The sequence below is a fragment of the Corapipo altera genome, unplaced genomic scaffold (genome assembly GCF_003945725.1).
Source record: "Corapipo altera isolate COAL_440 unplaced genomic scaffold, ASM394572v1 180, whole genome shotgun sequence".
In the NCBI taxonomy this organism is placed as follows: Eukaryota; Metazoa; Chordata; class Aves; order Passeriformes; family Pipridae; genus Corapipo; species Corapipo altera.
The window spans coordinates 558,446-584,581 of record NW_020884915.1 but is presented as its reverse complement, the minus strand read 5'-3'; the positions used below and the strand labels follow the sequence as shown (position 1 = coordinate 584,581).

At 50.9% G+C, this 26,136-nt stretch overlaps 2 protein-coding genes across 17 annotated transcripts in view; both read left to right on the top strand.

Moving 5' to 3' along the window:
- JAKMIP3 (Janus kinase and microtubule interacting protein 3) overlaps positions 1–11,855 on the top strand; it is a 69,305-nt gene extending 57,450 nt beyond the window's left edge. For 14 of the 16 annotated variants that reach the window (XM_027655170.1, XM_027655169.1, XM_027655168.1 and 11 more), the window contains one exon: positions 10,225–11,855. The gene's annotated coding sequence lies outside the window, so the exon portion shown is untranslated. Of the gene's footprint in view, positions 1–9,311; positions 9,465–10,069 lie in introns of all 16 variants that reach the window. The other 2 variants (XM_027655157.1, XM_027655156.1) reach the window with 2 other exon arrangements.
- A 1,173-nt stretch (positions 11,856–13,028) lies between these two features.
- On the top strand, positions 13,029–25,281 carry DPYSL4 (dihydropyrimidinase like 4). Its single transcript, XM_027655255.1, has 14 exons — positions 13,029–13,122; positions 14,914–15,002; positions 15,298–15,482; positions 16,282–16,446; positions 17,838–17,899; positions 17,992–18,072; positions 19,610–19,678; positions 19,764–19,884; positions 20,494–20,650; positions 20,866–21,007; positions 21,408–21,578; positions 22,085–22,264; positions 23,309–23,480; positions 24,298–25,281. Exons 1-14 carry the CDS (start codon positions 13,084–13,086, stop codon positions 24,387–24,389), a joined length of 1,725 nt encoding a protein of 574 aa, XP_027511056.1. The 5' UTR covers positions 13,029–13,083; the 3' UTR covers positions 24,390–25,281.
- Positions 25,282–26,136: the final 855 nt, after the last annotated feature.

The following is a 26,136-nucleotide window of genomic DNA, read 5'->3' as shown; positions in this document are numbered from 1 at the left end:
AATGTGTGTTTTAACAAGAACCACTGAAATCTCCCTGAAGTGAAGAAGTAGAAAGTCTTTTGGCCTTCTGGGCATGACCCTGTGACCTGTTTTCTCAGGTGCCCAACCTATTCCCTGAGCAGATCCAACCCCAACCCCTCTGTGCCCACAGTCCTGCCCCAGCCAAGCCCCACACGCACCAGCCTCGGGGCTTGGAGCAACATGGTCTATGGAAGGTGTCCCTACCCAGGGCAGGGGGTGGATCTGGATGAGCTGTAAGGTCCCTTCCAACCTAAACTATTCTGGGATTCTCTGAAGTGTGGAATAGGAATCAAGGGTGGGTGTACTCAGGGTGCTGGAGCAGTGTGGGACAGTGGTGTCCGAGGTGACACAGGCATAGGAGGCCAGGCAGGGCTCAAAGTGCCTTTGGCTGGTTTAGTTTGCAACTGCTTAACTTCTCAGCGTGCTTTTAATAATATTTTGATATAAGTATTTGTGCTTGTCTAGGTACAAAAATATTTGGGTTAGAATGATGCATAAATAGAAATATGAGCATTTGTATAAACACAGATACGTGCAGGCACTGAGAAAGCTGCTTTATAAAAGCGTTATTTACACACCAAATTTATGCATTCATTAAGCACCAACTTTTAATTCCACTACGATTTTAATCTCTCCTGTGGGTTGAAGGGAACAGCAGCCAGGTGGGGGGGACGGGAGTGTCCCTGTGGCAGAGAACCCGTCAGCAGGGACCCCACTGGAGGGTGCTGCAGCCTAAGGAAACTGGGAATTGTGTGTCCTGCAGAATCATAAACTGCTGCTTTACAGGCTATTTTATTCTTCTAAGCAGCTCTAGGTTATTATTTTATTTATTTTTAGTGTGTGTTTCAAGTAATGTTGGAGACTCCCAGGGATGGGTAGCACTCGCCTATATCCAAGTAAATAAGTTGTTAGTTACTTAAGAGAAATTCATATAGGTATTAACTCTTACATTTATAGAAGAGGCTTGAGCATCCACATTTTTTTCCTTGATTATCTCAGTTTAATTAAAACCCCAACATTAATTATAACTCCATTTGGTATTTGTTTATTCAAAGGAAATAACATCTGGGATGTGCTGGAGCCCAGGTCTGCATCAGGAAAATCTGTGCTTGATGCACCAGCTTGTATTGTGTACTGGAATACTTTAGGAATTCAGCTGCACATGCCCAAGCACACATTCCATCAATCCTAAATGAATCTGGGGATTGCATCCCAGCACTAATATACCCAGCCAAAAGGCTTTCTGGCTCAGGGTGCAAACCCCTGAGCCCCTGCAGGTCATCAGAAGGAGACCTGTCCCTCAGGCTGGAATTACCCAGGACATAATGCTGTTGGGTTTCAGATTATAGTTTTTCCTGTCCCCTAGTTTTTGTTGCATAAGATCCCCTGTCCTTTTGCACCCCCTGGGCTGCCCCAGCCCAGCCACTGCTCTGTGAGATATGGACCAGGCCATGCCCTTTACAGCTAAATGTGGTTACCAAATATGATATTCTGTGTGTGCGTGTGAGTGGGCCCACATTGGGAGGGTGGAGAGCACAGAGCCTGGCCTCAAAAGTGTCTGTAGGTGCTGCATCTGAGGGGAAGAGGTGTTTGCCCATTGCTGCCATGCAATATCTTCTGTAAATAAATTCCTTCTGATAAATGCACACAAAGTGCTGCCTCTTACTAACCTGGACTGACTGACACAGATAGAATTGGAAAGACCAAACTAGATCTTGTGCCCCCTCTTAAACACTCCCTCCCTGGAGAAGGGTCACACCTGAATGGGATCCATTTTGACTCGTGGCTGTAAAGGTTTCCTACTAGTAACAGAAGATGTTGCTGTAATTACAGTTTATTACTTCAATCTGAATTAAAGCATTGAAAATATTAATATTAAATTATTATTTTCAATGTTTTCAGTGATAGAAGGATGGAAAGAAGAACATGGCAGGGGGTTGGAATGAGATGATCTTTCAGGACCCTTCCAGCCCAAGCTAGTCTGTATTCCATGATTTTGACAACAGATAGCAGGTGCAGTGGGATGGGGCGCATTTCCCCAGTCAGAACCCACAGACCTCCAGGGGGGCCACCCTCCTTCAGCACTGGTTCAGGCTCTGTCCATGTGAGCTTCTGTTTTGTAGATAATTCCTTTTCTTTAAATCACATTATATATTGATCTGTCGAACAATAATCAAATTGTTCTGTGTTCCTGGTGTACTCCAGCTGTCAGCAGAGGTTGGGGTTTTTTCGAGGTCAGCAGCACATCCTTCCAGAGAGGATCCACAGGGGAGATGAGGAGCTACTGGAGCTGAAATTCCCTTTAAGGCTTCATCAGCAACCCCATGTGTGTGAGCTCCTGCATTCTGGAAGGGGCTGGAAATTACTTCCCTCACAGGAGCCCTAATGAGCTGCATCATTAGAATGCTAATTGGCAAGTCTTTGCTGTGCAGGGTGACCCCAAACATCTTTGTTTAAAGTGAAATGTAGGGGAAATTCAGGCCATCAAGGAGACTCCCACTGAGCAAAGGCATTCCTGGGAAGGCACAGAGGAATTGGCTCAAAAGCTTTTACTCCCTTTTACTGTGCTGTAAATCCTGTGGATTTCTTATTCTCGGTGAAGAGCAAGATTGGGCTCAGCAATAATGAAGAGATTTCCAGTGGGTTAATAATTGTCAATTTATATAAAAGCTTAGAGTGTCTCCTTGCCTGGTGTTTCTGCTTCGCTGTCTCAGGGACTGCTCCAGACTGAAATGCACAGAAATGACAATGTCAGTCTGAATTTATGGATGAGACGGGATGAGATGGAGGCCCTGGGGCAGGAGGAACATTGCTGGTGCTGAAGGACAGCTAAGCCAGGTCTGAGGCAGGGCTGGAGCTCATCCCAGAGCTCTGGGCTGTGTATAGCCTGCTCCTTTCTGGTTTTCCAAATCCCACAGGAAAACACTTTGTCACCGACTTGCTAGGGTTTTGGTTCTAAGCCAAACATCTGGTTTATTGCAGCAGGAACTTTTGGTTGTGCTTCCTGGGCAGGTTTAGAGAGGGCAGGACCTGGAACCAGCCTTTCTTTCATCCTCTCTACAACCAAGCAGCCCCACTCCTGTGTTGTTTTAGGGATATCACGCACAGCACAGAATCAAAGACTGGTTTGGGTTGGAAAGGACCTTAAAGCTCATCTTGTTCCACCCCCTGCCATGAGCAGGGACACCTTCCACTAGACCAGATTGCTCCAAGCCCCATCCAACCTGGCCTTGAATGATTCACAGGGTATTCTTGTGTCTGTGGGAAGTAAAGAAGAGCTTTTTCAGAGTGCAAACATCCTGCAAATTTGTGCCCAGCAGCAGCAATTTGTTGTCCTCTCTGCCTCCCCTCAAGACACCAGTGCCTTCCATCCTTAGCTTTCTCTTAGAAAGAAAACTCAGCCTAACTCTACACAGAGCTGAGACTGGCAGGGTAAAAGCCTGGTCCTCAAAGCTGGTTTAAAGATAATCATTCATTTTATCCTTCATTCCCCAAGCAGAGCAGGTTCAATTCTCATCACATCTGAAGAGTTCTCCCCCTTAATTTAGGTCTTACTGAGTTCTCATAAATAATAAGGACATGTATTTTTGTAATGTACCAAACTCAGTGTTAGCCTGAAGAATTAGTTATCTGGAAAATCTATTATAAAGAGAGCTTTTTTAAAAAAAATTGCACTATGTTTGTAAGTTCATGTGTTTGTGTACACACCCCCCATGTATTTATACAATTACATTTTCATGTGCACAGTGTTCATTTGCCAGACATGCAGAGGTCAAAGCCTTTGGGGAAGTTGTTATACTGATATGTAACATCAAAGGAATTAGAAATGTATCTTTCTGAGCATCCTGTAGCAAAAGTTACCAGGAACCTTTTCTTGGCTCCTGTCAGGGACCTCACCCTTTCACTTCCGATAAAGCCAAAATGCACAACAAAACACCTAAATTTTATCTGGAGGATCAAATTTTGAACAGAAATGCAAATTACCAGATTAAAAAAAAATTTTTATGAGTTCACAGTGCTGATGGTACAAATTTTTGTAAATTCATGGTCTTTATTCCTAAAGATTTCATACAATAGTTCTAAAAAAGTGGTGCAGCTGTTTGATATTGTCATGTGGATCAGCATCGACTTGATCACCTTTATGGTCCCCTCCAACTTGAGATATTCCATGGTTCTGTGGTCGCCTGGATATTATCTGTCCTCTCCAATGCTGATGTAAGATCATATATAGAAGCATAAAAAACTATTGTGAAGATTTTTGGTTGAGATATATTGGGAAGAGTCCCAAATCTGACGATTTTTGGTTGGATAATTACATGAGAATAAGGAATATTTGACTTACTCTTGAGCATTATTAGTTATTGGGATTTTGTGTTGTCAAGTCTTAAACTTCTGTTTTTCTGAGTTTGGTCTGGTTTGATAAAGACACATAAAGGCAGGGTGGCTGCTGCCCAGCCCCACCCAAGTAACTGTGCCAAATCCTTCCAGTAAGTTACTAGTTCCTATGGAATGAAAAGGGACAGGTGGCAGAGGGACCATGTTCACCTGTGGTTCTCCTGGAGTCACTGTCCAAACACAATAAAGTGTCAGACAGATGTTGTAGGTCAGACTGTGTCCTGGGGGGAAAACCTTGCAGCAGCTAATCCTGCTGGTTAGGGATCTGGTGCTCCTGGGGTGCCAGCTGGGTGGCAGAGAGGGGACAGCCCGGCTGTGAGGTGGACTGGGAGTAGGACAGCTCCATCCTGACCACACTGGAGAGGTTCATGCACAGGTGGCCACGTCTGCCACGAACCTGTGCTGTGTGTAGGGTTTGGGTGTCTCTGTGTTCCACTAAAATCAATTCTTCTTCACGGAGCTGCTCTTCAGTGCAGACAGGGAGGGGGCTGGGGTGCCCTGTGATGTGCCTGCACTTCCAGGTCAGCAAAAATCCCAGAGAAACCTCCCCCAGGAAAGGAGAACATGTCCAAGTAACTAAGACTATCCTGGCCTCATGCAGATCTGTAGAGGCAGACAGAGGAAATTCTGTTCTGTCAATGGCTTTCTGAAGACACATTGCCCCAGGGGGCACTTTCCTCCTTGTTATAAACAAGAATGTTATAAACAGCCCGGGGATACAGCAAATGGATGAGAGGAGTGTCAGGACGGCTGTCACGGACAGAGCAGCCCACGCTGGCAGCGCTGGGATGTCATGGAACTAAAGGGATTGTAAAATACTCACCCACCATCAAATCAAAGCCACTTTTCACCCTGTGCTGATTATACTGAGAGAGTGACTGTAGGATTCTGGGGGCTGTACATTTATAATGTACCAGATCTCTGAGAGTGTTAATTGCAGCTGTGTTTCCTAAACCCTCCATACTAAGGAAGGCAAGAGAAGGATGTTCCAGTGGGATTGAGCAGTGCCATCACCTGGAGGCCCGGAGTTCCTGTTGGGGAACATCCTTGTGTGCCTTTTCCCCAGGAGCAGGTGATGGGGAGGCTGAGGTGTTATTCTGCATTTCCTGCCTTAATGCTGCATTTTCAGCTTGCCTGCGTGCTCGTCCTGCTGAACTGTCCTGTGCCGGAGCTGCAGCTCCTCCCTCCCTGTGCCCAGGGGTCTGTGACAGGAATAATGCTAGGGAGTGACCATTCTCAACAGGGTGTGATGATTTATTATTTCTCAGAGCTGTTTCTTTATTTGTTTCCACTGCCCTTCAGAGCTGATGTGCAGAACAGGTGAACCAGGGGGTGGTTTATTCCCTTCTGTGTTGTGTAATTATGGCAACTGTAGGGGAGACCTGGCCATGGATTTAGCATTGGAGCACATGTTCTGGAAGAGACCAGAAGTCATGAGAAAGGCAGTGGTCACAGCCCCAAGGCTGCCAGAGCTCAAAGAGCATTTGGACAACATTCTCAAGGACAGGGTGGGACTTTTGAGGTGTCCTGGGCAGGGCCAGGAGCTGGACTGGATGGTCCTAGTGAGTCCCTTCCAACTCAGGATATTCCATGATGCTGTGATTGTGTGACACCTGCACATGAGCAGGTCTGGACAGGGAGGGCTGCTGGAGGTGAGCCCGGAGAGGTGCCATCCCACCATCCCCTTCCCCCTGCCCCGGGAGCTCCGGCGGCGCCGGTTGCTGCCACCAACCTGCTCCTGTTCCTGCAGGTCCATTGGGAAAGGATGGAAAATCCATCTCTGTCTGCCCAGGCTGAGTGGAGCTGAATGGCTGCTTTGTCTGCAGTTCTCCTGGGAGCCCCTCAAACACCACATTCCTGATCCCAGCTGCCCCTGGAGACACTCCCAGCCCAAGGATTTATGTCCTGAGGATCATTCCAGCCCTTCCAGCTGTGGCAGCAGATGGACGCAGGTGCCATAAGGGATTCCACTCATGAATTCACTGCCTGGACCTTACAAACAGAGATTTCTCTAAGGCTTAACTGACAATGACACTTATAAAATCCCCATTATTGCAAATAGAGAAGACAAATAGTTTAAATTAGAATCCCAGAATGGTTTTTGATGGAAGGGACCTTAAAACGCATCTCATTCTACTCCCGGACATGGGCAGGGACACCTTCCACTGTCTCACAAGCCCTGTCCAACCTGGCCTTGGACACTTCCAGGGATGGGGCAGCCACAACTTCTCTTTCTTCTCTTATTTTATTTAGTTGGAAAACAAATTGATGCTGTTTATGTGTGTAAAAAATAGGGATATTGCCCAGCATTTTATATATTGCGCAACATGTAAATATATTTTATAGCTATTGTGTGTGTTTTCCATCACCATAATGACTGTCTTCTAAGATATTTTTCTTTTTAAAAAACATTTTAATATGATTTACATATTACCTGAAAAGTATATATAAGTATATCGCATTCACTCATACGCACCATGTACCCAAATGAAATACCCCTGATAATTAGGGGATGATACCAGCAATTAACCTAAACCGGGTTTCTAAAGGACAAAACTAACAGTTTTCAGCACAGAATCAGCCATTTTTGTGAAAGCAATGCAGAGTTAAAATAGATCTGTTTAACCTGTTCTGATGGGAGCACAAGAACCAGGGCTGTGCTCACACAAGGTGCTTTTTGGGTGGGGTAGGAGTCATTAAATAGTTTTAATTATAAATGTTCTGCCCATTCTCTGTTATACACTGCTTCAAAGTCCAACATGAAAAGAAAATGCCATAGGCTTCTGTGCATATATATCTGTGTGTGCAAAATGAGTAGTATCAAGATTTTATCACAAATAAATGATTTGTAATGGAAGAAAACAGCTTTTTAAAGCCCTGCTAGCAAGCCTCAAGGGACCAGCACTATTTTATCCCATAGCAGAAGCAGTTTATAGCGTGTCTGTGTCAGAATTCCTCCTGTCTTCATTGGGAAGGGACAGGCAAAGCCTGATTGTGGTGACAGAGCCCCCGGCATTCTGATTGCAGTGCAGGAGGGTGATGCCAGCAACCCAGCTCTGCCCTACCCGTGGGTTGCTTATGGCACAAAACTGTGTAGAAAAGTGACCAGAAATGGTTACAACTCAGCTGTGCTGCTTGTTCCTGTTAGTCCCGACCTGGCAGAGCAGTGGTGGAGATGAGGGGCACAGGCTCCAGCAGTGCCTGACATCCCCAGCCCAGCTCCAGCCTCCCCCCAGGCCCTAGAGATGCTGGAAAGCTTCAGGGGCCCAGGAAGGGCGTTTCAGATTCCAGGCCATAAATATTAATGAGGTGAAGTGCTTTTATGCTTGTGGGCAGTTCCTGCTAAGCTCACAGGGTTTGTCAGCATAAATGGGTCGGGTCAGTACTTTTCCTTCCATTGGTAGATATGACAGTCTTAAGGCAGGAAAACCCCAGAATTTTCCAAGTCAGTATGGTCAGGAACAAAGCACACCATTGTTCACTGGGATGTCCTGGAAAACAGTGCTCTTAGTTCTTAAGTAAAAATTAGGAATTTAGTAACCAAGTGACAATGAAGGGCTGCTGATTGCTGAGATTCTTGAAGCCAGTAACCCTTCCTCCTGCCACAAAAGCCATGGATGTGTGGTCTCAAATGCAGTCAGAATCTGACTTTTTGCAGAGACTAATTTTCACTGAGTAGATAATTATCTGAGTGGTCTTCACCCCCTCATCCTGCTCACACAGGCAAGTGTTAGCAAAAATCACATCAGGTGCACTCTGTCCAAGCTGGGGGTGCAGGTGTAATTTCTGTAAGTATGGAAAGATCCATAACTATTAGTACCCTGATCCTTATCTGCTGTAAACCCCCATAACTTCATAGGTCCTAAGCTGAATTCCAAATTGCATTCCAAGCTCCACCACTGCCACCCCTGGTGGGCTCAGCCACTGCCACCAGCCCCTCGCTGGGGCACACGGATGGCAAGAGTGTGGAAATGGGATTTCCAGCTCAGTGTGATGTGTTTAAACAAACCCAGCAAATCCCCTTAGCACCAGTTATAAAGAAAGAAACATATATATGTATATTTATATACATATGTCTCCTTCCATTGCAGCCTTGCTGAGGGGCTGTGCTGATGAAAGTGATCATTCTTCATCAGGAAGTGTAGTGACAGGACAAGGAGTAATGGGTTCAAACTGAAAGAGGGAAATTTAGGTCGGTTGTACAGAAGAAACTCTTCCCTGTGAGGGTGGTGAGGCCCTGGCACAGGTTGCCCAGAGAAGCTGTGGCTGCCCTTGGATCCCTAGAAGTGTTCAAAGCCAGGCTGGATGAGGCTTGGAGCAACCTGGGATAGTGAAAGGTGTTCCTGCCCATGGCAGGGGGTGCAATGAGATGAGTTTTAAGGTCCCTTCCAGCCCAACTCAGTCTGGGACTCTATGATTCCTCTCCCATATGAAATGTGACCCATAATCTTTGAGGAATTGCATTCCTGCACTGCTCTATCCCGCAAAGCTGCCGTTTTCCACAAGCTGTGAACGCTCAGATGCACAAATATTAGCGCTCCATCCATTACCATTTCTGAAAGGCTTTTGTCCCATTTGTACAGCTTTCTGTTAAAAAAATCCCTCTTTGGCAGGAGATTGCGGGGTGAGAGAGTGGTAACTGTGCCTTTTATCTGAGGCACGGCCAGCCCCGGGCAGCCCCGGGCGCACTGAGTGACATTTGAAGTGGCAGCGCCGCGGTCCCAGCGCAGGCACCGCGTCTGCCTTCACCCAAACCCGTTGTGACGGCCTTGCCCTGCCCGGCGCTGCCACCCCGGTGCCATGAGCAGTGACAGAGCCGGGCATAAAGCAAAGTGGCATCTGGAAAAGCCGGTGTTAGTTACTCTTGGTTTCTCTTAAGTTCTGTGTCTTTTCAGGAATTGCTTCTGAGAATTCTTGGGGTGTTACTGTCCCCCTGTGAGCAGTGTGTCCCTGTCTAGGGCCTACTGGGGAGGGATGAAAGGGCCACCTGACCTCCAGGACCTGATGTGGTAAAAGGTGTCCCTGCCCATGGCAGGGGGTGGAATGAGGTGAGCTTTAAGGTCCCTTCCAGCCCAACCCAGTCTGGGATTCTCCGACCTGCTGGCCAAGTGGGCAGGGAAGGGTTAATTCATTCCCAGTGCGTGTCAGCTGCTCGTGAGGTCTGGGGGGAGAAGAGACAGGGAAAGGGGGATGGAGAAGGGTCAGGGAATGGGGGGTTCTCTCCTTTCTAGTCATTGGCTGAACTGTTCTGCTTCCCATGTGTCTGCCCCAGAAATTCCCCTTCCATCTGGCAGTGGTCTTGTAGCTGAGTGTGAAATAGAGAACACAGAGATAGGTCCAAGGAGGTGCACAGGAAGGGTCAGGGCAGCTGCAGGACCACCCTCCCACCTATGGGCACCGCGTCCTTTGTGCTGTCTCTCCTCACCTGAGGAGGTGGAATTTGGCTCCGTGGTTATCAACTTGTCCTGTCAGAGCTTGTCAGATGAGGCAAACTTTAAATTCTTCATTCATCACTGTCATCACAATACTCTGAGTGTTACCCAAAACTGTTAGGGGATTGTTGATTAAGGAAAATGAATTATATTATATATATGGCACAGCCTAGAGAAAACAGTACATTTAACATTTAATAAATGACCTCTTTTTTTTTCAGGGAAAATCCAGCAATTGGCTAAGCCTGTGCCAACTTAGACTTAACTGAGAGCTGCTTAACACAGCGCAGCACAGCCCATGGAATGGAACTGAAAATCCCATCTTGGGGAGAGGAGCCCAGCTGTAGTTAATTCCTGTGTTTATTTTGTTCTGTAGGTACCTGCACTGCTTCCAAAGCTTGGCTGGAGTTTGTAAAGCTACGAAGAAAACCCCTTGATACTGAAATTCTAAACCCTCTCCCCACACTTGTACATTGACCACTTCTTTTCACCCAGCACAGGGAGCTCAGCTGTGGAAACGGAGTAAGTTGTTCAAATGTGATACTGGTACTGGATAGATGCAACGTTTTAAGGCAAAGGTTGTGGATTTTGATATCAGCAAATGATTATATTATGGAATTAATTTAACAAACTCCAATTCTACCAGATCCTGATACCAGTGCTGGGATTCTAGGATGAGCTGCATTTTCTCTTCTGCATTTCTCACCTAAAACAGTTCCATTTTGAGTTCTACTGAAACACTTCATGTCTTAAAATATTGTACTTACTGGAAGCCCTGCAGGTGATGGTTGAGGTGTGTGTTAGGAAGTGACTTGGGTCCATCACATGGCTCTTCACTCAGGCTGTGCTCTTGCCTGTTGTGTGTTTCTGTCTCAAGTATCAGTTCTGTTTTCCCATTGACTTGACTTCCTTAATCCTGGGGGTTTTAATTACAAAGCCAACTGTACAGGACAGATCTGTGTGTAAATAAGGGATTGTGCTTATCTATATGTCAATATAAATATGTAAGAAGATTTGTACATAGGAAAGAAAAAACGGCTCCAAGAATGTTTTCGGAACTGTTTGCTCTGTATAAATGCACAGAGGGGATTGACATCCATGTGCTCCCTGACTCCACAGGAAGGGATTCTGCTGGGTTCTTGGTCTCTGTCTGTGACCCCTCTGGGCTCTGTGTGATGAGTTTGTTTGATCAGTCCCTGGCCGTGGCTTGGGGCCGAGCTGGAGCCGGTGCTGTCCATGAGATGAGCTGTGTCGGGTCTCGGCTGCTCCCTCCTCACCTCTGGCTCTGGTGCATCTTCTAAAACACTGTCTCCAAGCCCCAGGACCACGGTGAGGGGACAGTGCCCTCGCCTGATGGGTTCCTTTAGCCCCTCAGTGCGGGTGTACAGCAGCAGGAGGAGGGGGGGCCACCCCCTCACCCCAAACCCGCTGCCATGTGTGTGTCAGGCCTGGACTTCTTGTTCAAGCTGTTGGAGGATGTGGCTGTTATTTCCAGTATTCTGCTTTATAATATCTGTAGCCTTCAGTGATTCCTTGAGTGCCTTACACGGCTTGTGAACTGAATTCCTGACCAGGAAGAGACAATGCCCCTGGACTGGCGCCGGCTCCTTGGCCCCGGCAGCGTGTGTGTGCACGGGAACAGGTTTAGCTTCGACTCAGGAAATCGCCCTGTGAATACGTGTATTAAACCCTGTATGATGTGTTGTACAGTTTATAAAAAGGGATTATTGTAAACTTATGCAAAACATTAACGCGGAGAAAATGGAGTTTTTGGTCCCCTGGCCGGCGTGACCTGTATCCTCTAATCCAACCCCAAAATCATATCCAAAATACAGAACATTGGGTTCAGTGCTGCAACAGCCCGAAACCAGGGGCTGGAGCGATTGAGTACAGAATTTTACACATATTTTTGTATCGTGATTCCTATGATATATATGGACAGACTTTCTATTCCTTTGTAAAATACATAAATTATTGTCAACTTTTAATAAAAAGATCTGTTTTAAACCTTCAAATTGGATGAACTGGTTTGGGGCTGAGGCGATGGGGAAGCTGGACAGCGACACTGGCGGTCCTGGGGCACCGGGAGATGGCCGGGGGGAGGGCCGGGGGGGCGTTCAGGGGGCCAACCGCGCTGTCTCTGCCGTCACTGGCGCTGGGAGATGTCACCTCCCGGTCGTGCGTGGTGATGGGCACGGGTGGATGGGCACCAGGAGGGGCGGGGGGGTCCCTGGGCGGCTCTTAACGCAGCGCTGGGCTCTTCTCCCGAGGGCGAGCCGGCTGAGGGAGCGCAGTGGCACCGGCACCGGGGGAACGCGGGGGGTCCCGGGCCCATGTCGGGGCGGCAGGAGGAGGCTCTGCCCGCCTGCTTTGCGGGGCTGGGTGCGGGCAGCCCGCGGCCGCGGCAGAAGCGCGGCGGGATGTTCTGCAGCGTGGAGGATGCGTTCGACAACAAGACTCTGAACTTCGCCTCGCTCGCTGCCTCCAGAACAGGGACACCCGTCGGGGGCCACCGCCGTGACACGGACCCGAGACCCAGCCCCGACTCGAGACCCAGCCCGGACACGGGACCCAGCCCGGACACGGGACCCAGCCTGGACACTGACCCTCGCCCTGTCGCGGCCGCGCTGCCCCCGAGAGCCGCCGCCCCGACGGAGCTGCGCGATGGCTGCCGGCAGGTACCGGGGCTGCGCCGGGACAGGGGCTGGGGCACCTCCCAGAGCCGCCTCGGCCGAGACCCCGCAGGGAAGGCGAGCGGGAGCCCCATGCGGTCCCGTTTCCTCCTGTCCCGTTCAGCTCCGTCCCGTCTCTTCCCATCCCATCCTATCCCATCCTGTCCCGTCCCGTTTCTTCCCATTCCGTTTCTTCCCATCCCATCCCATTCCATCCCGTTCCTTCCCGTCCCGTTTCAACCCCGCCGGCCCGCGGGAGCCCCGCTCCGGGACGAGGCGCTGGGACGAGCCGGGCGAGCGGGGTTTGTGCAGCGTTCGGTCCGAGGGCGCCGAGCGGCCGCTTCTCCCTCGGGGGACAGAAATGTCACCGGCCCCGCCAGCCCCGGGCCCGGCGGGGGCTGCGGGACCGGACCGGCCCCGCTCGGCTCCCGCAATCCCCGGCTCCGTCCGCGGCTCCGGGAGCGCGGCCGGGGCGGGCGGGGGGCGCGCACGTAGGCGGGGACGCGCAGCCGCGGGCACGCGCACGAGCCCCGCACACCCTCGGCGGCGGCGGCGGCGAGGAGATGTCGCACCAGGGCAAGAAGAGCGCGACCCGCACCACGGTGAGGGGCTCCCGTGCGGGGCGCGGGGTGCGGGACCCCCGAGGGCTGCGAGCCGGGGCCGGGGGCCGCGGGTCCCCCCGGCCGGCGGAGATGGAGCGGGGCGGGCGGTCCCCGCACGCCGGGGCAGCGCCGGCGGTCCTGCTGCCCCCCCAGGGTGGGCACCCGGCCGTCCCGGCGGTCCCGGCCCGTGCTCGGGGTGGTCTCGCCCTGCGGGTCCCCCGCCCCGCCGCTCCTTTGTTGCCGGCCCGGCCGGACCCGGCGCTTTGTCCCGGGGCCGCCCCGGGGGGACAAAGGCGGGCGCGCCCCTCGGTGCGGCCGCGGGGCTGCCCCGCCGCCGGCACGGCTTCCCTTCGGCGCTGGGGAGGGAAATGTGCTTGGAAATGCTTTTATCGCGGAACGGGCTTGGGGAGCGTGAGCATCTTTCCGCCGTGTCCCTGCTCCCCGCACGGATCCCGCCGCCCCAGCCCGGGGGTCCCCACCCGCACCCCCCGGTCTCCCCGCGGCTCTCCCAGCTCTGCCTCTCTTTCGGAGCCGCGGGCGCTCCCCGGCCAGGCTGCGTGGGAGGGATTTCCCTCCTCCCGGCGCCAGCACTTCCCAGCAGGAGTCGGGAAAAATCCCTCGATAGCGATGCCTTGTTTTGTTTTTTCCACTCCTTGTGCTGGCTCGTGGCAGAGCTCCCTTGGGAACATCCCGGTGGGTACGGGAGCCGGGGACCAGCCGTGTTACTGGGCTGGGGGAGCAGATCCTGGGTGTGGGGGGCTGTAGCGGGGGTGAAGATGGGATGAGTGTGAGGATGGGGGTAGGGGGAGGTTGAGGATGTGAATGGGATGAGGATGAGAATGGGGTGAGGATGAGGATGGGGGAGAGGATGAGGGACAGAGTGAGGATAGGGGTGGACATGGGGTGAAAATGAGCCCCACAAGGGGAGGGAGGGGCCGTCAGACTCTCTGTGGGGCAGCAACACTGAGACTTCTTTGATTGATGTTATGGGACAAGGGAAAACAATAAAGACGCGATAAATCTTTGATAGTTCAAAAACCACAACGTAATTCTTTAATTTTTTTTTTTTTTAAGCCAGCAGTGCTTTTTTAAACAACCTTCAAATGTTTCCAGGCAGTTTTTCATCTGCTGTGTGGTGCAGCATCTCCAGACTGTGCTGCCATGTGCTCGGGATTCCCTTGGCTGGTTTTTTGCCCAGGCCATGCTCTTTGTGTTGCTTATTTCAGCCTTGTTGATAGCTTTTTTAGCAACACCAGAGAGCAGGAAAGGAATCCTCTGAAATTAGGTTGCAGCTCCACATTGACATCAGTGTTGCTGCTTCCTAAATTTTCTAGTTAAAGATTCTGGGTAAAGATTCTGCAAATCTGACAACTGTGCCAGTGTCTGGCTTTGAAGTGAGGCGAGTCCTCGAGGCTTTATCTGCATCCAACGAGACTGTGAAAACTAATGAATGGCAATAAATTACCAGGTTAATGAGATGCACTGAGAAGTCTCTGTATCCAGGGCTGAGGGAGGAGGCAGGAACACAGCTAAGAGACGAGGCTCAGCCCTTGGAGCTGGGGGTACTGGTGCTCCCTCTGCTCCCCTGGCTCCTTGAGGGATCTGTGCTCCTCCAAATGACAATTTTATGTGGTTCCCTTTGCAAATGCAGTTGTAGAATAGTCTGCATAGTCGCTAAACTGGTGTGATTGCAGGGAAAATATTAAGTCCTAGACTTAATAAAGCTCAGAATGAGTAAAGTGGCATCTAAATAAAGGAATCTTTAAAATAATATGTTTTTTTTCCCATTAGAGTGACCAACTTCTAATCAAAGGAGGAAAAATTGTCAACGATGATCAGTCATTTTATGCAGACGTTTACGTGGAGGATGGTTTAATAAAGTAAGTTAAAAATTTATATTCGGTAATGTAATTTCTTAGAATGATACAGTGCTGTGAGATTTGAACAAGGTTCCTTCCCATCATTTTTCTCTTGGAAATCCGTTCCGTTTTCAAAAAAAAAGGCAGCTTTTAGAGTAGTGTCAAGAAAGAGCTACACTGGTGTAGTTCTGCAGCTGGAAGGACTTCCAAAGCACCAGCAGCCTGGGGAGAACCCGGCCTTGCAGACGGAAGTTTTTTTGGCATCTTCACTTCAAAGTTGTTGCCAGTTAACAGGAGATCTTGATTTCCTTTTCAGACAAATCGGAGAAAACCTGATTGTCCCTGGTGGCACCAGGACAGTGGATGCCTATGGGCAGCTGGTGATGCCAGGGGGCATCGACGCCCACACGCGGCTGCAGGCGCCGGTGCTGGGGCTGAGCTCGGCCGACGGCTTCTCCCAGGGCACCAAAGCAGCGCTGGCAGGAGGCACCACCATGATCAGTAAGGGGGAGCACATCCCAACAGGCTTCTAAGCAGAACGTTGTCTAGCAGAATACACCAGGCCTGGAACCACTGCAGAGATATTTACCCTCGTAGCACAGAAATGTTAATTTCTGCTGGAGAAATCAAAGCACTACGAACCCAATTAAAGGTGTTATGTGCCTTCCAGGACCTACTTCCCTTGCTGCAGACATGTATTAAAAATACATGGCCACTCCTGGCTCACCTCATCAGAGAACAAAACAGAAGAACACTTTAAACACCTTTTAATATGTTTTGAACAGCTTTGCAAGTGTGTTTTTTGAGTTTCTCAGCTCTGAGCATGGGTTCCTTTTTTGTGTTAATGTAAAATACTTTTGAACTCTGTTTTGTTACTGTTCTGGTCCCAGGAACCACTGTAGTATGTGACTGCAGGACTAGTCTCAACAGTCCTGGCATAGCTCCTTACTGACCCCACAGCCAGTGCTGCAGGAAATAGGAGGAGAGCTGAAGGATGTGATGGGCAGTGGGAAATGCCCCAGAGCACAAGTATGTGAGGGCATGGGTTGGTCACCAGCCACTCCCACTGCTGTGCTGGGTGAAAAGAAGGCAGAGTAGCCATGACTTGGGAGTTTGCTTGTTCCATTTGTATCACCTTTTCTGGGAAATTCATTACCCATTGTGTTTAACCAGCGCTATAAAGTGAACTGGTGTTGCAATGGCCCCTTCTCACAGAGGCAGGTCTCCCACAGGGACTCAGTGTCCACAGTGCCTCTGGGTGCCCCCTGCCCCTCCCTAACGCTGTGCAGTGTCTCCCCAGTTGACCACGTGTGCCTGGACAGCGGGACCAGCCTCGTGGCCGCCTTCGAGCAGTGGCGCGGCCACGCTGACGGCCAGGCCTACTGCGACTACGGCCTGCACGTGGACATCCCACGCTGGCACGAGAGCCTGAGGGAGGAGCTGGAGGCCCTGGTGAAGGACAAGGGTAAGGGCAGAGGGAACCGTGGGCAGCAGTAACCCCCAAACCCACAGCGGGGTCACCACAGGGCCATGGGGTGAGTGGTGATGTCACTGCTGCTCCACCTGGTCCCAGGAGTGGGGGGGACATGGATGGGATCATCCTTCCTGCGGAGCTGGGAATGCCCCGTCCTTGGCCGTCTTGGCACCAGGTTCCTGCTGTAACATCTGGGTCGTGTGCCCTCACCTTCGGGCAGTTGGCAGCCTGGTCATGGAAAGGGATTTTGGAAGCTAAAGGGATGGGGTCAGGCACCTCAATCTGGACTGCCTGACGTACAAAAAAAAAATTTAAATAAAAACCTGCAGGACGGGGCTTGGTGAACAAAACTCAGCTTTAGGTGTTCCATAGAGGCTCTGTTGTGCCTGTAATTCCTGCACATCCTGAAGTATCCACAGGACGTGGTTTGCTGGAAAGCAGGCCACACGGCAGGGATTCATGAATTCATTAATACACATTGCCATGTTTGGGACTACATTTTCCTTCAGATATGCTAATGTGGGGCTAAATGACTTCAGTGTAATTTGTAGTCTTGCAAGCAAGGGTTTAATTGGCCAATTACCATAGAAATTTGCAGTGAATTTCCTATTAAAATGCAGAGTGGCTGAAGTAGTGGAGCTATTCCAAGCTTGGAATACACATGAAATACATTTTATTTGTCATTTGATCGTAGTTTTGTATTAGTTGTTGCCTCAATATAAAATATAACAGCAATTCATAGAATCAAAGGATGATTTGGGCTGGAAGGGACCTTAAATCTCATCTCATTGCACCCCTGCCATGGCCAGGGACATTTTCCACTATCCCAGGTTGCTCCAAGCCCCATCCAACCTGGCCTTAAACACTTCCAGGGATGGGGCAACCACAGCTTCTCTGGGTAACCTGTGCCAGAGCCTCACCACCCTCAAAGGGGAGGATTTCTTCCCAATATCCTGTTCAACCCTGCCCTCTGGCAGTGGGAAGCCATTCCCTGTGCCCTGTCACTGCAGGCCCTTGCCCAAAGTTGAGAATAAATCATAGGCTGAAACCACCACTGGAGGAAAACCCAACCTGGGAGCAAGGCAGCTGACTGTGCATTTGGATATGGTGACAGAGGGCACCTGAACATAGACAGGGACCATGGGGTTTTCTTTTTTTTGGTTCAGATGCACCCAAAGATAGGGGTTTATTGTCTTTCACAGCTCCCAAGCTTTGGGGTCATTTCTTGTGGGGACACTTCTCCCTTCAGCCCCTGGCTTTGGTTTGCTTTCAGTCTAACCCTCTCCAGCACAACCCCTCAGTTCAACCACCCCTGCTCAGCCCATACCAGATTGACGAGTTCTCGGTGGGACAACAACCACATGTCATTTTCTTTTCTCAAGGTGTGAACTCCTTCCTGGTGTTCATGGCTTACAAGGACAAGCTGCAGTGCACTGATGCCCAGGTAGGACAGCAGCATCCAGGGAAAGCCACCACCCTCACCCTGAGCATGGGTGGGAATGGGTCTGACGTTGGGAACCTGCTGTGTCTTGGCAGATGTACGAGATCTTCTGCATCATTCGAGACCTGGGGGCCATTGCCCAAGTGCACGCGGAGAACGGAGACATCATCGAGGAGGTACCGTGTTTGTGTCCACTGAGACTGCAGGGCCACCAGGGCACCACAACCAGAGCACCACAACCAGGGCACCAGGCAGGGGAATCCCTGACCCTGACCCTGCAGTGTGAGCTGGTGCCCCAAAGCCTTGGAGGGAAGGGGCTGGTGGGACCCTGCGTGGCAGCGTGTGCAGGCAGAGGAATGTGCAGGAGGATCGCAGTCTCCTGTGGAATCATCAGCGTCCTCCTAGATCCTCACATGCACGTAGATTCCAGCACAGGAATCTGTACGGTTCCCAGCAGGCGGTTTGGGGGTTCCTAAGGGATGACTGACTCCCCTAAGTGATGCTTTATCACATTATCTGTGTTGTTTAGAAATCTGGGGCACTTGGGAAGCTCAGGAGGTTTGAATATTTTGCTATAACACTCATGACACTTGTCAGTCCTTAACTCCACCCCTAGCACTTGGGAACTCCTTGGCGTCCAATCCTCTGCTCATGGGCATTATTTTTCTTTTTTACCCATAGAAAAGACAATCTTGGCTCCAGCCTGCAGTCAGATACACAAGGAGGAGTTAGACTGGCAATTCCTTCAGATCACAGTCACACCAGTGTTCAGTCTGGTGTGGGAGGAAGGTTAAACTGAAAGCCGAATCCAATCCTTCAAATGGGCTTATTTGAACAAACAGGATAGAGGCTAATTCCCATCTCCCGGGATTTTATCTGAGAAACCTGTTCCTCATCTCACTGTGGAGCATAACATGACCCCAGGCAGTTCAGTAACTGCAGCAGAATTTCTGTAAACTGCCAGCCAGTGTGGTGACACTGGAGCCCTGGGGACAAATTCAGAGATCTGTGACAAGAATACAGAGAAATAAACATCCTCTAAGAGGGTCTTTTAGAGGATCCTGTGGGATCTGCTCTGTGGTGTTGGATAATGTCCTTGCATTAGTGCCAGCTGAGTGGGAGGTTACATGATACACAACAGCACAGAGGGACAGGGTGAGGGGTGGGCTGGACATCTGCGTTCAGGTGCCACGTGAGTGACCTGGGACATCCCAGAGCTCATCCCAGCATCTGTCACCACAGGTACTCTTTCCTCTGTGCCATGTGGTGAAGTGCACAGAGACAGGGAATGCTCGGGAGAGGTGTCACTTGACACTGACAGGCTCTGCGCCCATCTCTGTCCCCTCAGTGGGCTCCTGAGCTGCTCCAGGCAGGCCCAGGTGTGTGGGAAGCCCCTCTCCCTTTGCTGTAGCTGTACATTAGAACTCTGACAGCCTCGGGGTTAGCAGTGATGGGTGTGAATCCCCCTCCTCCAGAACTGCAGGTTTGAGGGATGGAAAGGTCCAGAGGTGCTGTTGGGACACAGCAATTCCCATCCAGGAATGCTTCCCCAGAACAGGAACGGTCTCTGGGAGTGATATGTGGGATGTCCCAAGAACATGGTGCCACCTGGGCAGGTTCACCTCAGCCCCTCAGGTGCCTCTGTGTCCCGTGGTGTTCTGGATGGGCTGTGCCCATCACTGACTGCTCTTTCCTTCCTCCTCACCCACCCAGGAGCAGAAGAGGCTGCTGGAGCTGGGGATTACAGGGCCAGAGGGGCACGTCCTGAGCCGCCCCGAGGAGGTAACACTGCCAGCCCTCCCACTGAGCTCCCGGTCCCACCGTGCAGAGGCCCTGAGACACCTGTGCCACGTTCTTGTCCCCACAGGTGGAGGCAGAGGCCGTGTACCGAGCCATCACCATCGCCAGGCAGGCCAACTGCCCCCTCTACATCACCAAAGTCATGAGCAGGGGCGCTGCTGATGTCCTGGCCCAGGCAAAGAGGAAAGGTAAAGCTGGTCTGTGTTAGCTAATTGAGCCTCTAAATCCAGCCAGGAATCTCACTGTAACTTCGAGGGCTGATCACTGTTATCACCCAAGCTCTCTCATCCCTGGAAGGATATACCAGAGCTAATTGCTTGGAGCTTCCAAGATTGGAGGGGATGTGCTCCAAACTGTGACACATGAGAAACAAGGAGTAATTCACTTGTGAGCGTTTGTCATGAACTTAATGAAAAGCAGATCTGGAGCAAGATCCAAATTCTGACTAAGGGCGGAGTGGGAAGGGCTGGGAGTGATCCTGTGGGGAGCAGGGTGGAAGAGGGGGCACAGCCACCTCTGCTCCCAGCCTGGCAGCTGCCAGAAGGATGTGGGTTTAGTTTAAAGAAAGGCTTGCAGGAACATGTGTCTGGTGTAATGAGAGAACAGACACATCCAGAACTTGCTTTGACAGCATTTCCCAGTCATCTGAGATAATCTAAAGGATTAATGTGATTCTGAAATACTGGGAACGCTGAAATAAGTGGAACTGTCGTGTGTCGTTACCGTGTCCATGTCTGTGCTGTGTGAGAGGCCCGTGGGATGTGGTGTGATTGCCCTCATTCCTGATTGCTCCACAGGCACAGTGGTGTTTGGGGAGCCCATCACTGCCAGCCTGGGCACCGATGGATCTCATTACTGGAGCAAAAATTGGGCCAAAGCTGCCGCCTTTGTCACATCCCCTCCCATCAGCCCCGACCCCACCACGCCAGATCACCTCACCACTCTCCTGTCCAGGTGAGTCCCGTGTCACGGGTGCCTGAGCATACCTGCCCTGACTGCTTCCAGCCTGGATCCATCCTGATTCCATTTGTAGCAGTGGCACTGCCCATGGAGCCCAAAAAGCCGTGGGTACCCTTCCCAGTCCGCTGGGAGAGGGGGGATATCCTGGCCAGGGAGGTGGCCTTGGCACCAACAGTGCCCCCCGTGACCCTGCCCTGTCCTTCCCCCAGCGGAGACCTGCAGGTCACTGGCAGTGCCCACTGCACCTTCACCACTGCACAGAAGGCCGTGGGCAAGGACAACTTCACCCTCATCCCTGAGGGCACCAACGGCATCGAGGAGCGGATGTCGATCATCTGGGAGAAGTGTGTGGTAGGTGCTGGAAGAGCGAAGGTGGGGTGTGAACACACGTGAGCTGTGCCTGTGCTCGGGGCTGTCACAGCCTCCTGAATTCAGACCAGCCGGGAGGGTGACACTGTCTAGACACAACTTCAGAGAGCTGCTGCTGAGAGACTGTGACACACAAATCCTTCACAGTGTCTACCTTAAATTTCAGGAAAAATAAATCGTGTCTCTTGTATCCTTTAGCCCACAGGGACAAGGCTCAGCTCCCCCCTTTTCCCTGTAACCACACCCTGAGGCAACGCAGACTCTCTCACCACATGGGCACGTGGGTGGGTCCAGCAGTTCCTCCAGTCATGGGGAGGGACTGTGCCTGTGGCGGGCACAGGGCCATCTCCATCTGTGATCCTTCCTTCCTGCTCCATCCCAGGTCCCTGGGAAGATGGATGAGAATGATTTCGTAGCAGTGACCAGCACCAACGCTGCCAAGATCTTCAACTGCTACCCTAGGAAGGGGCGCATCGCTGTGGGCGCCGATGCAGACTTGATCGTGTGGAACCCCAAGGCTACTAAAATCATCTCAGCAAAAACTCACAATTTGGTAAAATATTTTTAAAATTATTTCCTGGAGCTGAGTTTAGAATCAGAAGAGAGCTGGACGGCAGTGCATGTCCTCAGAAACGTCAGATCGTTCAGCAAGGCAGGAGCTCTTCGTGTGGGTAAAGTGATGAAGGACCTTGCATTTGCTTTTAACATACAAGGAAGATATCCTTTGGTTGCTGTAAAGGGTGGCATTGGTACTGAGTGACCACTCTGAGGCAGGGAAATCTTAAGGTCAGTGTATTCTCTGTGGATTAGAAAAAGGTAAGCGCTGAACTTGGTTTAAGTATTAAACTATTGTTATAGTTTGAGTGGTTTTAGGGTTTAGTTTCTCCGTTCCAATTTGCTTCGGCTCATCCCATTGGAACTTTTTATTTGGAATATGAAGGCTTAGTTAGTTCCAACTGATGGTACATGAGGAGCCATGTGCAGAAATGGGGGAATTGTTGGCTGTCACCTCCTCCTCAAATCCTACCAGGACTGAACATCGGGTTTTGGTTTTTCCAGAACGTGGAGTACAACATATTTGAAGGCACTGAGTGCCATGGGGTCCCGACCGTGGTCATCAGTCAGGGAAGAGTTGTCCTTGAAGATGGAAACTTGTGTGTCACCCAGGGGTCGGGTCGCTTCATTCCTAGAAAGACGTTCCCAGATTTTGTTTATAAAAGGATAAAGGCAAGAAACAGGGTAAGGAGAGTTTTATTTGCCGTAATCCTATATTTTCAACTCAGTCTCTTTACATTAGTGTGTTCGGGTCACTGTGATGGCAAACCTGCAACAGCAACAGGAATATTATTAATGTTATTTCTTTCTAGGCCTTGGAAATCTGTCTGTTATCATGTAACTGCTGTGATGTGGGGCCTGGCACCTCAATCAATAATTCCTAGTGCAGTATTAGAGCTCATAATGTCAGTTTTATTAGTATCATTTGCCTATTATAATGTTAGAAAGCGAAAATACAACTTAGAGCAACATTTTGGGTTTTTTTGTTTATTGAGGTAGAGGGAGGAATTCCTCTCCTACTTGTGCTAGAGAAGTTTCTGTTACTGTGTTCCCCGTGTTTGCTCTGCAGCCGTCGGAGAATGAGGTGTGTAGGTTCCATAGGTACTGGAAACGCAGTAGGATAAATCCTCCTGTGTGCTGGCACAGCTTTTTAAGACATGCAAATATGCAAAAAGCTTCTTAACAGCTCTGCCCTCCTTCCCTTTTCCCTGTGCTATTGCAGTCAGTTCCATGCTGCATCCTAGATGAAGGCAGAACAGGACTCAGTAACTTACCACTTACCTGCAGAGGCAGGACCCCCAGCTCTGGGGTGCCTGAGGGTGCCTGGGAGTGTCCAAGGTGCCTGGAGTCAGGGTAGGATGGGGATGGGGCTATGCCAGCTCCCTGCAGGATGGGAATGGGACCCAGAGAAGCCCCATCCCTGGAAGTGTCCAAGACCAGGTTGAAAGTCTCTTTAAGACCATCCAGTCCAACCATCCCTCAGCACTGCCAAGACCACCACAAACCATGTCCCCAAGTGCCACATCCACATGGCTTTTAAATCCCTGCAGGGATGGGGACTCCACCCCTGCCCTGGGCAGCTGTGCCAGGGCTGAACAGCCCTTTCCATCAAGAAATTTTCCCTAATATCCAACAGGACCCTCCCCTGGCACAGCTTCAGGCCATTCCCTCTTGCCCCGTACCTGTCCCTACTCGTGCCTGACCCCTGTGCTCACTCTCCCCCCACAGCTGGCCGAGGTCCATGGCGTTCCCAGAGGGATGTATGACGGGCCGGTCCATGAGGTGCCAGCGAGTGTCAGGGCTGCAGCACCCACGGCCACGTCGCGCCTCACGCCCGGCGCCGGCAAAGCCCCGGCTGTCCCCGTGCGCAACCTGCACCAGTCGGGGTTCAGCCTCTCCGGTATGTGGGGGGCCTGAGGGCTGGTTTGGGTGGGTGTGAGCGGCCAGGCAAGGCTGGGAAATAGACACTGCATTTCTGCTCAGCGAAAAGCAATTTGTCCTGTGGCAGCAGCCGAGGGCCTGAGTGCAGCAGCGATAGATCTGGAATATTTTACAGTACCTGTGTCAAGGCGCAAAGCCTGGCAGGGGCTGCGAGGTTGCTCCATGGAGAGTGGAAGCTGCAACTGTGGGCAGGGGGAGGATGAGGCTGGAGGTGATGGAGTCACCACAGCCCTGCCTGGGTCCATGGGACACTGCCATGGCTGTTGGTGGGTTGGGACTTCAACCCCAGCTGCAAGTCAGGGGTTGGAAGTGGCTGCGTTTGTAAAGATTGACCAAATAACTCCATCTCCAGGAACCAGAATAGTAATCCCTCTGGTCTTTCCTCGTGAGCAGGCAGTGATTCAGCATTGTTCATCCTGCAGAAACTTGCCCAGCAGCTGTCGGGAGCTTGGAAAGCCAATGCTCTGCCCTAAAATGACTTCCATATTATTTTTTTAGCTGACTGGATCAGGTGGATCCCATGTTGTTTGATAAATGTACACGGCCCCACATTTTATTATATACAAACTTTATTTACAGGAAAGCCATTTATAACATTTTCCAGAAAGACACAATACAGAATTAAGAAGTTCAGTCAAATACAGCCATTCCTAAGGGTACTATGATAGCAGAGTGTCCAAAATGATATATGGTGAAATTGCTGGTATTTCCCACTGAGGAAACACTGTGTGGTGTGTGCATTTAAAGTGGGACTCCCCTCGTTTGCTGTCCCCCAGGGTCGCAGGCAGATGACCACATTGCCAGGCGCACGGCACAGAAGATCATGGCCCCGCCGGGCGGGAGGTCCAACATCACCTCGCTGTCCTGATGCTGTCCCTGTGCCACCATCGTGCCAGTCCCTGCCACCACCACCACCGGGGTCCCACCAGGGCCAGGTCAGCCAGGAAGGGGACGGTGGGTGCCCTCTGTGCAGGGTGACAATGAGCAAGTGCTTGTCAGCTGTCCCAGCCCTTCCCTCGTAGGTAGAAAGTAGAGTGACCCCCGAGGTAGCACTCCCAGCCTGGATAGTCCCGTCAGTATTCCTTCAGTAGCTGCTTGGAAAGCCCTTCCCCGTGCATGTGGCACCATGATGTCCCCAGGGCAGCAGGCTCAGCCCTGCTGGGCTGGCTGGGGGCCGGGGCAGAAATGAAGGCACATCCTGGCTGGATCACGCTCCTTTCCAGCAGCATCCACTGCCCGATCTCATCGAAGAACTTCCAACCGATGAGCACTTCCATGGTTTCCGTACAGTCAGTCACATCCTGCCTGTCCACAGTGCTCCAGAGCAGCCTTGGCCATACTCCTGGAGCCACTGTTACCACACTCATGAGCCACCCCCATCCGTCTGTCTGTCTGTCCCTCGCTGATCACAGCTCCAGGGGCGGGTGCAGGCCCCGTGTCCCAGGGCAGAGCGGTGCTGGCTCTCTGGGACCCGGCCATGCCGTGGGCCTGTGTCCTTCTGTTACAGAATTATTAAAAATAATTTTACAGATTATTTGTACAGTTTCTCAAGAACTGAGTGTGGGTCCAGTACCCAATACCAGGGCTCATTTGGAGGCCAGGTGCATATGGTACACTCTTTTATAAAGGCTATTATAACCTGCTTATTATATTTAAAGGTGTGTACATAGAGTGAACCTCTGGCCACAGAGCCATGCATGTACCTCCAGGAACAGCTCGCGGTTCCTGTCTGCTCCTTGCTTGGAATAAAGTTGGTTGGAAACCGTAAAATGGTGGCAGTGGTTGATCCTCCCGAGTCTATTTTTGTGTTTTCTTCCTTTGGTTTTTTCTGTGTGAGGATTGTACAATCCAGTCCTGACTTGCAGGTTACTGTGCTCCCCTTGAATGAAGGGAGAGGCTTCTCATCCGCTGTGTGGGCCCCAGGCAGAATCCCACCCTTCTCCTCAGCCATTCCACTCACCCAGGGTGCTCAGCTAGGCTCGGGGCCGCACAGCCACCTGACCCCAAACCCACAGATGACCCCACAGCACTGGGAGGGGGGGCTGGTTTGTCCCACTAGGTCAACTCTGCTCCCAGTGCTGGTGAGATGCTGGCACAGTGAGATGCCATGACATGTCTGTGAGATGCCAGTTTCCCTCAGGCAGTGTCAGGCTTTGGTCTCCAGCTCTGTCGGAGCAGGGAACAAGAAAAGGAAAAGGGCTGTGGAAGCACAAGCAAACATCTACTCCATGGGTTGGAGCTGGAATCGCACGTATGGTGGCTCTGGATACACGAATCCGTTAGGTAGGAATGAATGTATTATTACCTGAACCCACAAATGTAAAGCAGGGAGCAATTTATTTTTTGGTGGGGTTTTTTTGATTATCTGATCTGACCTACATCTCACAGCTTAATGCTGCAGTAGGTTCTGCAGCAAACACATGGGAATGCATTTATTCGTATGTTTTATATTTAGTTTTAACTTATTTGATTTCATTTGTTTGTTTTCTGATTTTTCCTGCAATTGCACCAAGACAATTAACATCTAGTGGAAGATGTCCCTGCCTGTGGCAGGGGGTGGGACTAGATGAGCTTTAAAGTCCCTTTCAATCCAAACCATTTATGATTCTATAATC

What these genes read in the sequence shown, in the direction of transcription:
- DPYSL4 (XM_027655255.1), top strand. Translation starts at nt 13,084, where the DNA reads ATGTCGCACCAGGGCAAGAAGAGCGCGACCCGCACCACG. An exon ending in GTGGAGGATGGTTTAATAAA is followed by an intron (nt 15,003 to 15,297) that starts GTAAGTTAAAAA and finishes TTTCCTTTTCAG; the next exon opens with ACAAATCGGAGAAAACCTGA. An exon ending in CTCACCACTCTCCTGTCCAG is followed by an intron (nt 20,651 to 20,865) that starts GTGAGTCCCGTG and finishes TCCTTCCCCCAG; the next exon opens with CGGAGACCTGCAGGTCACTG.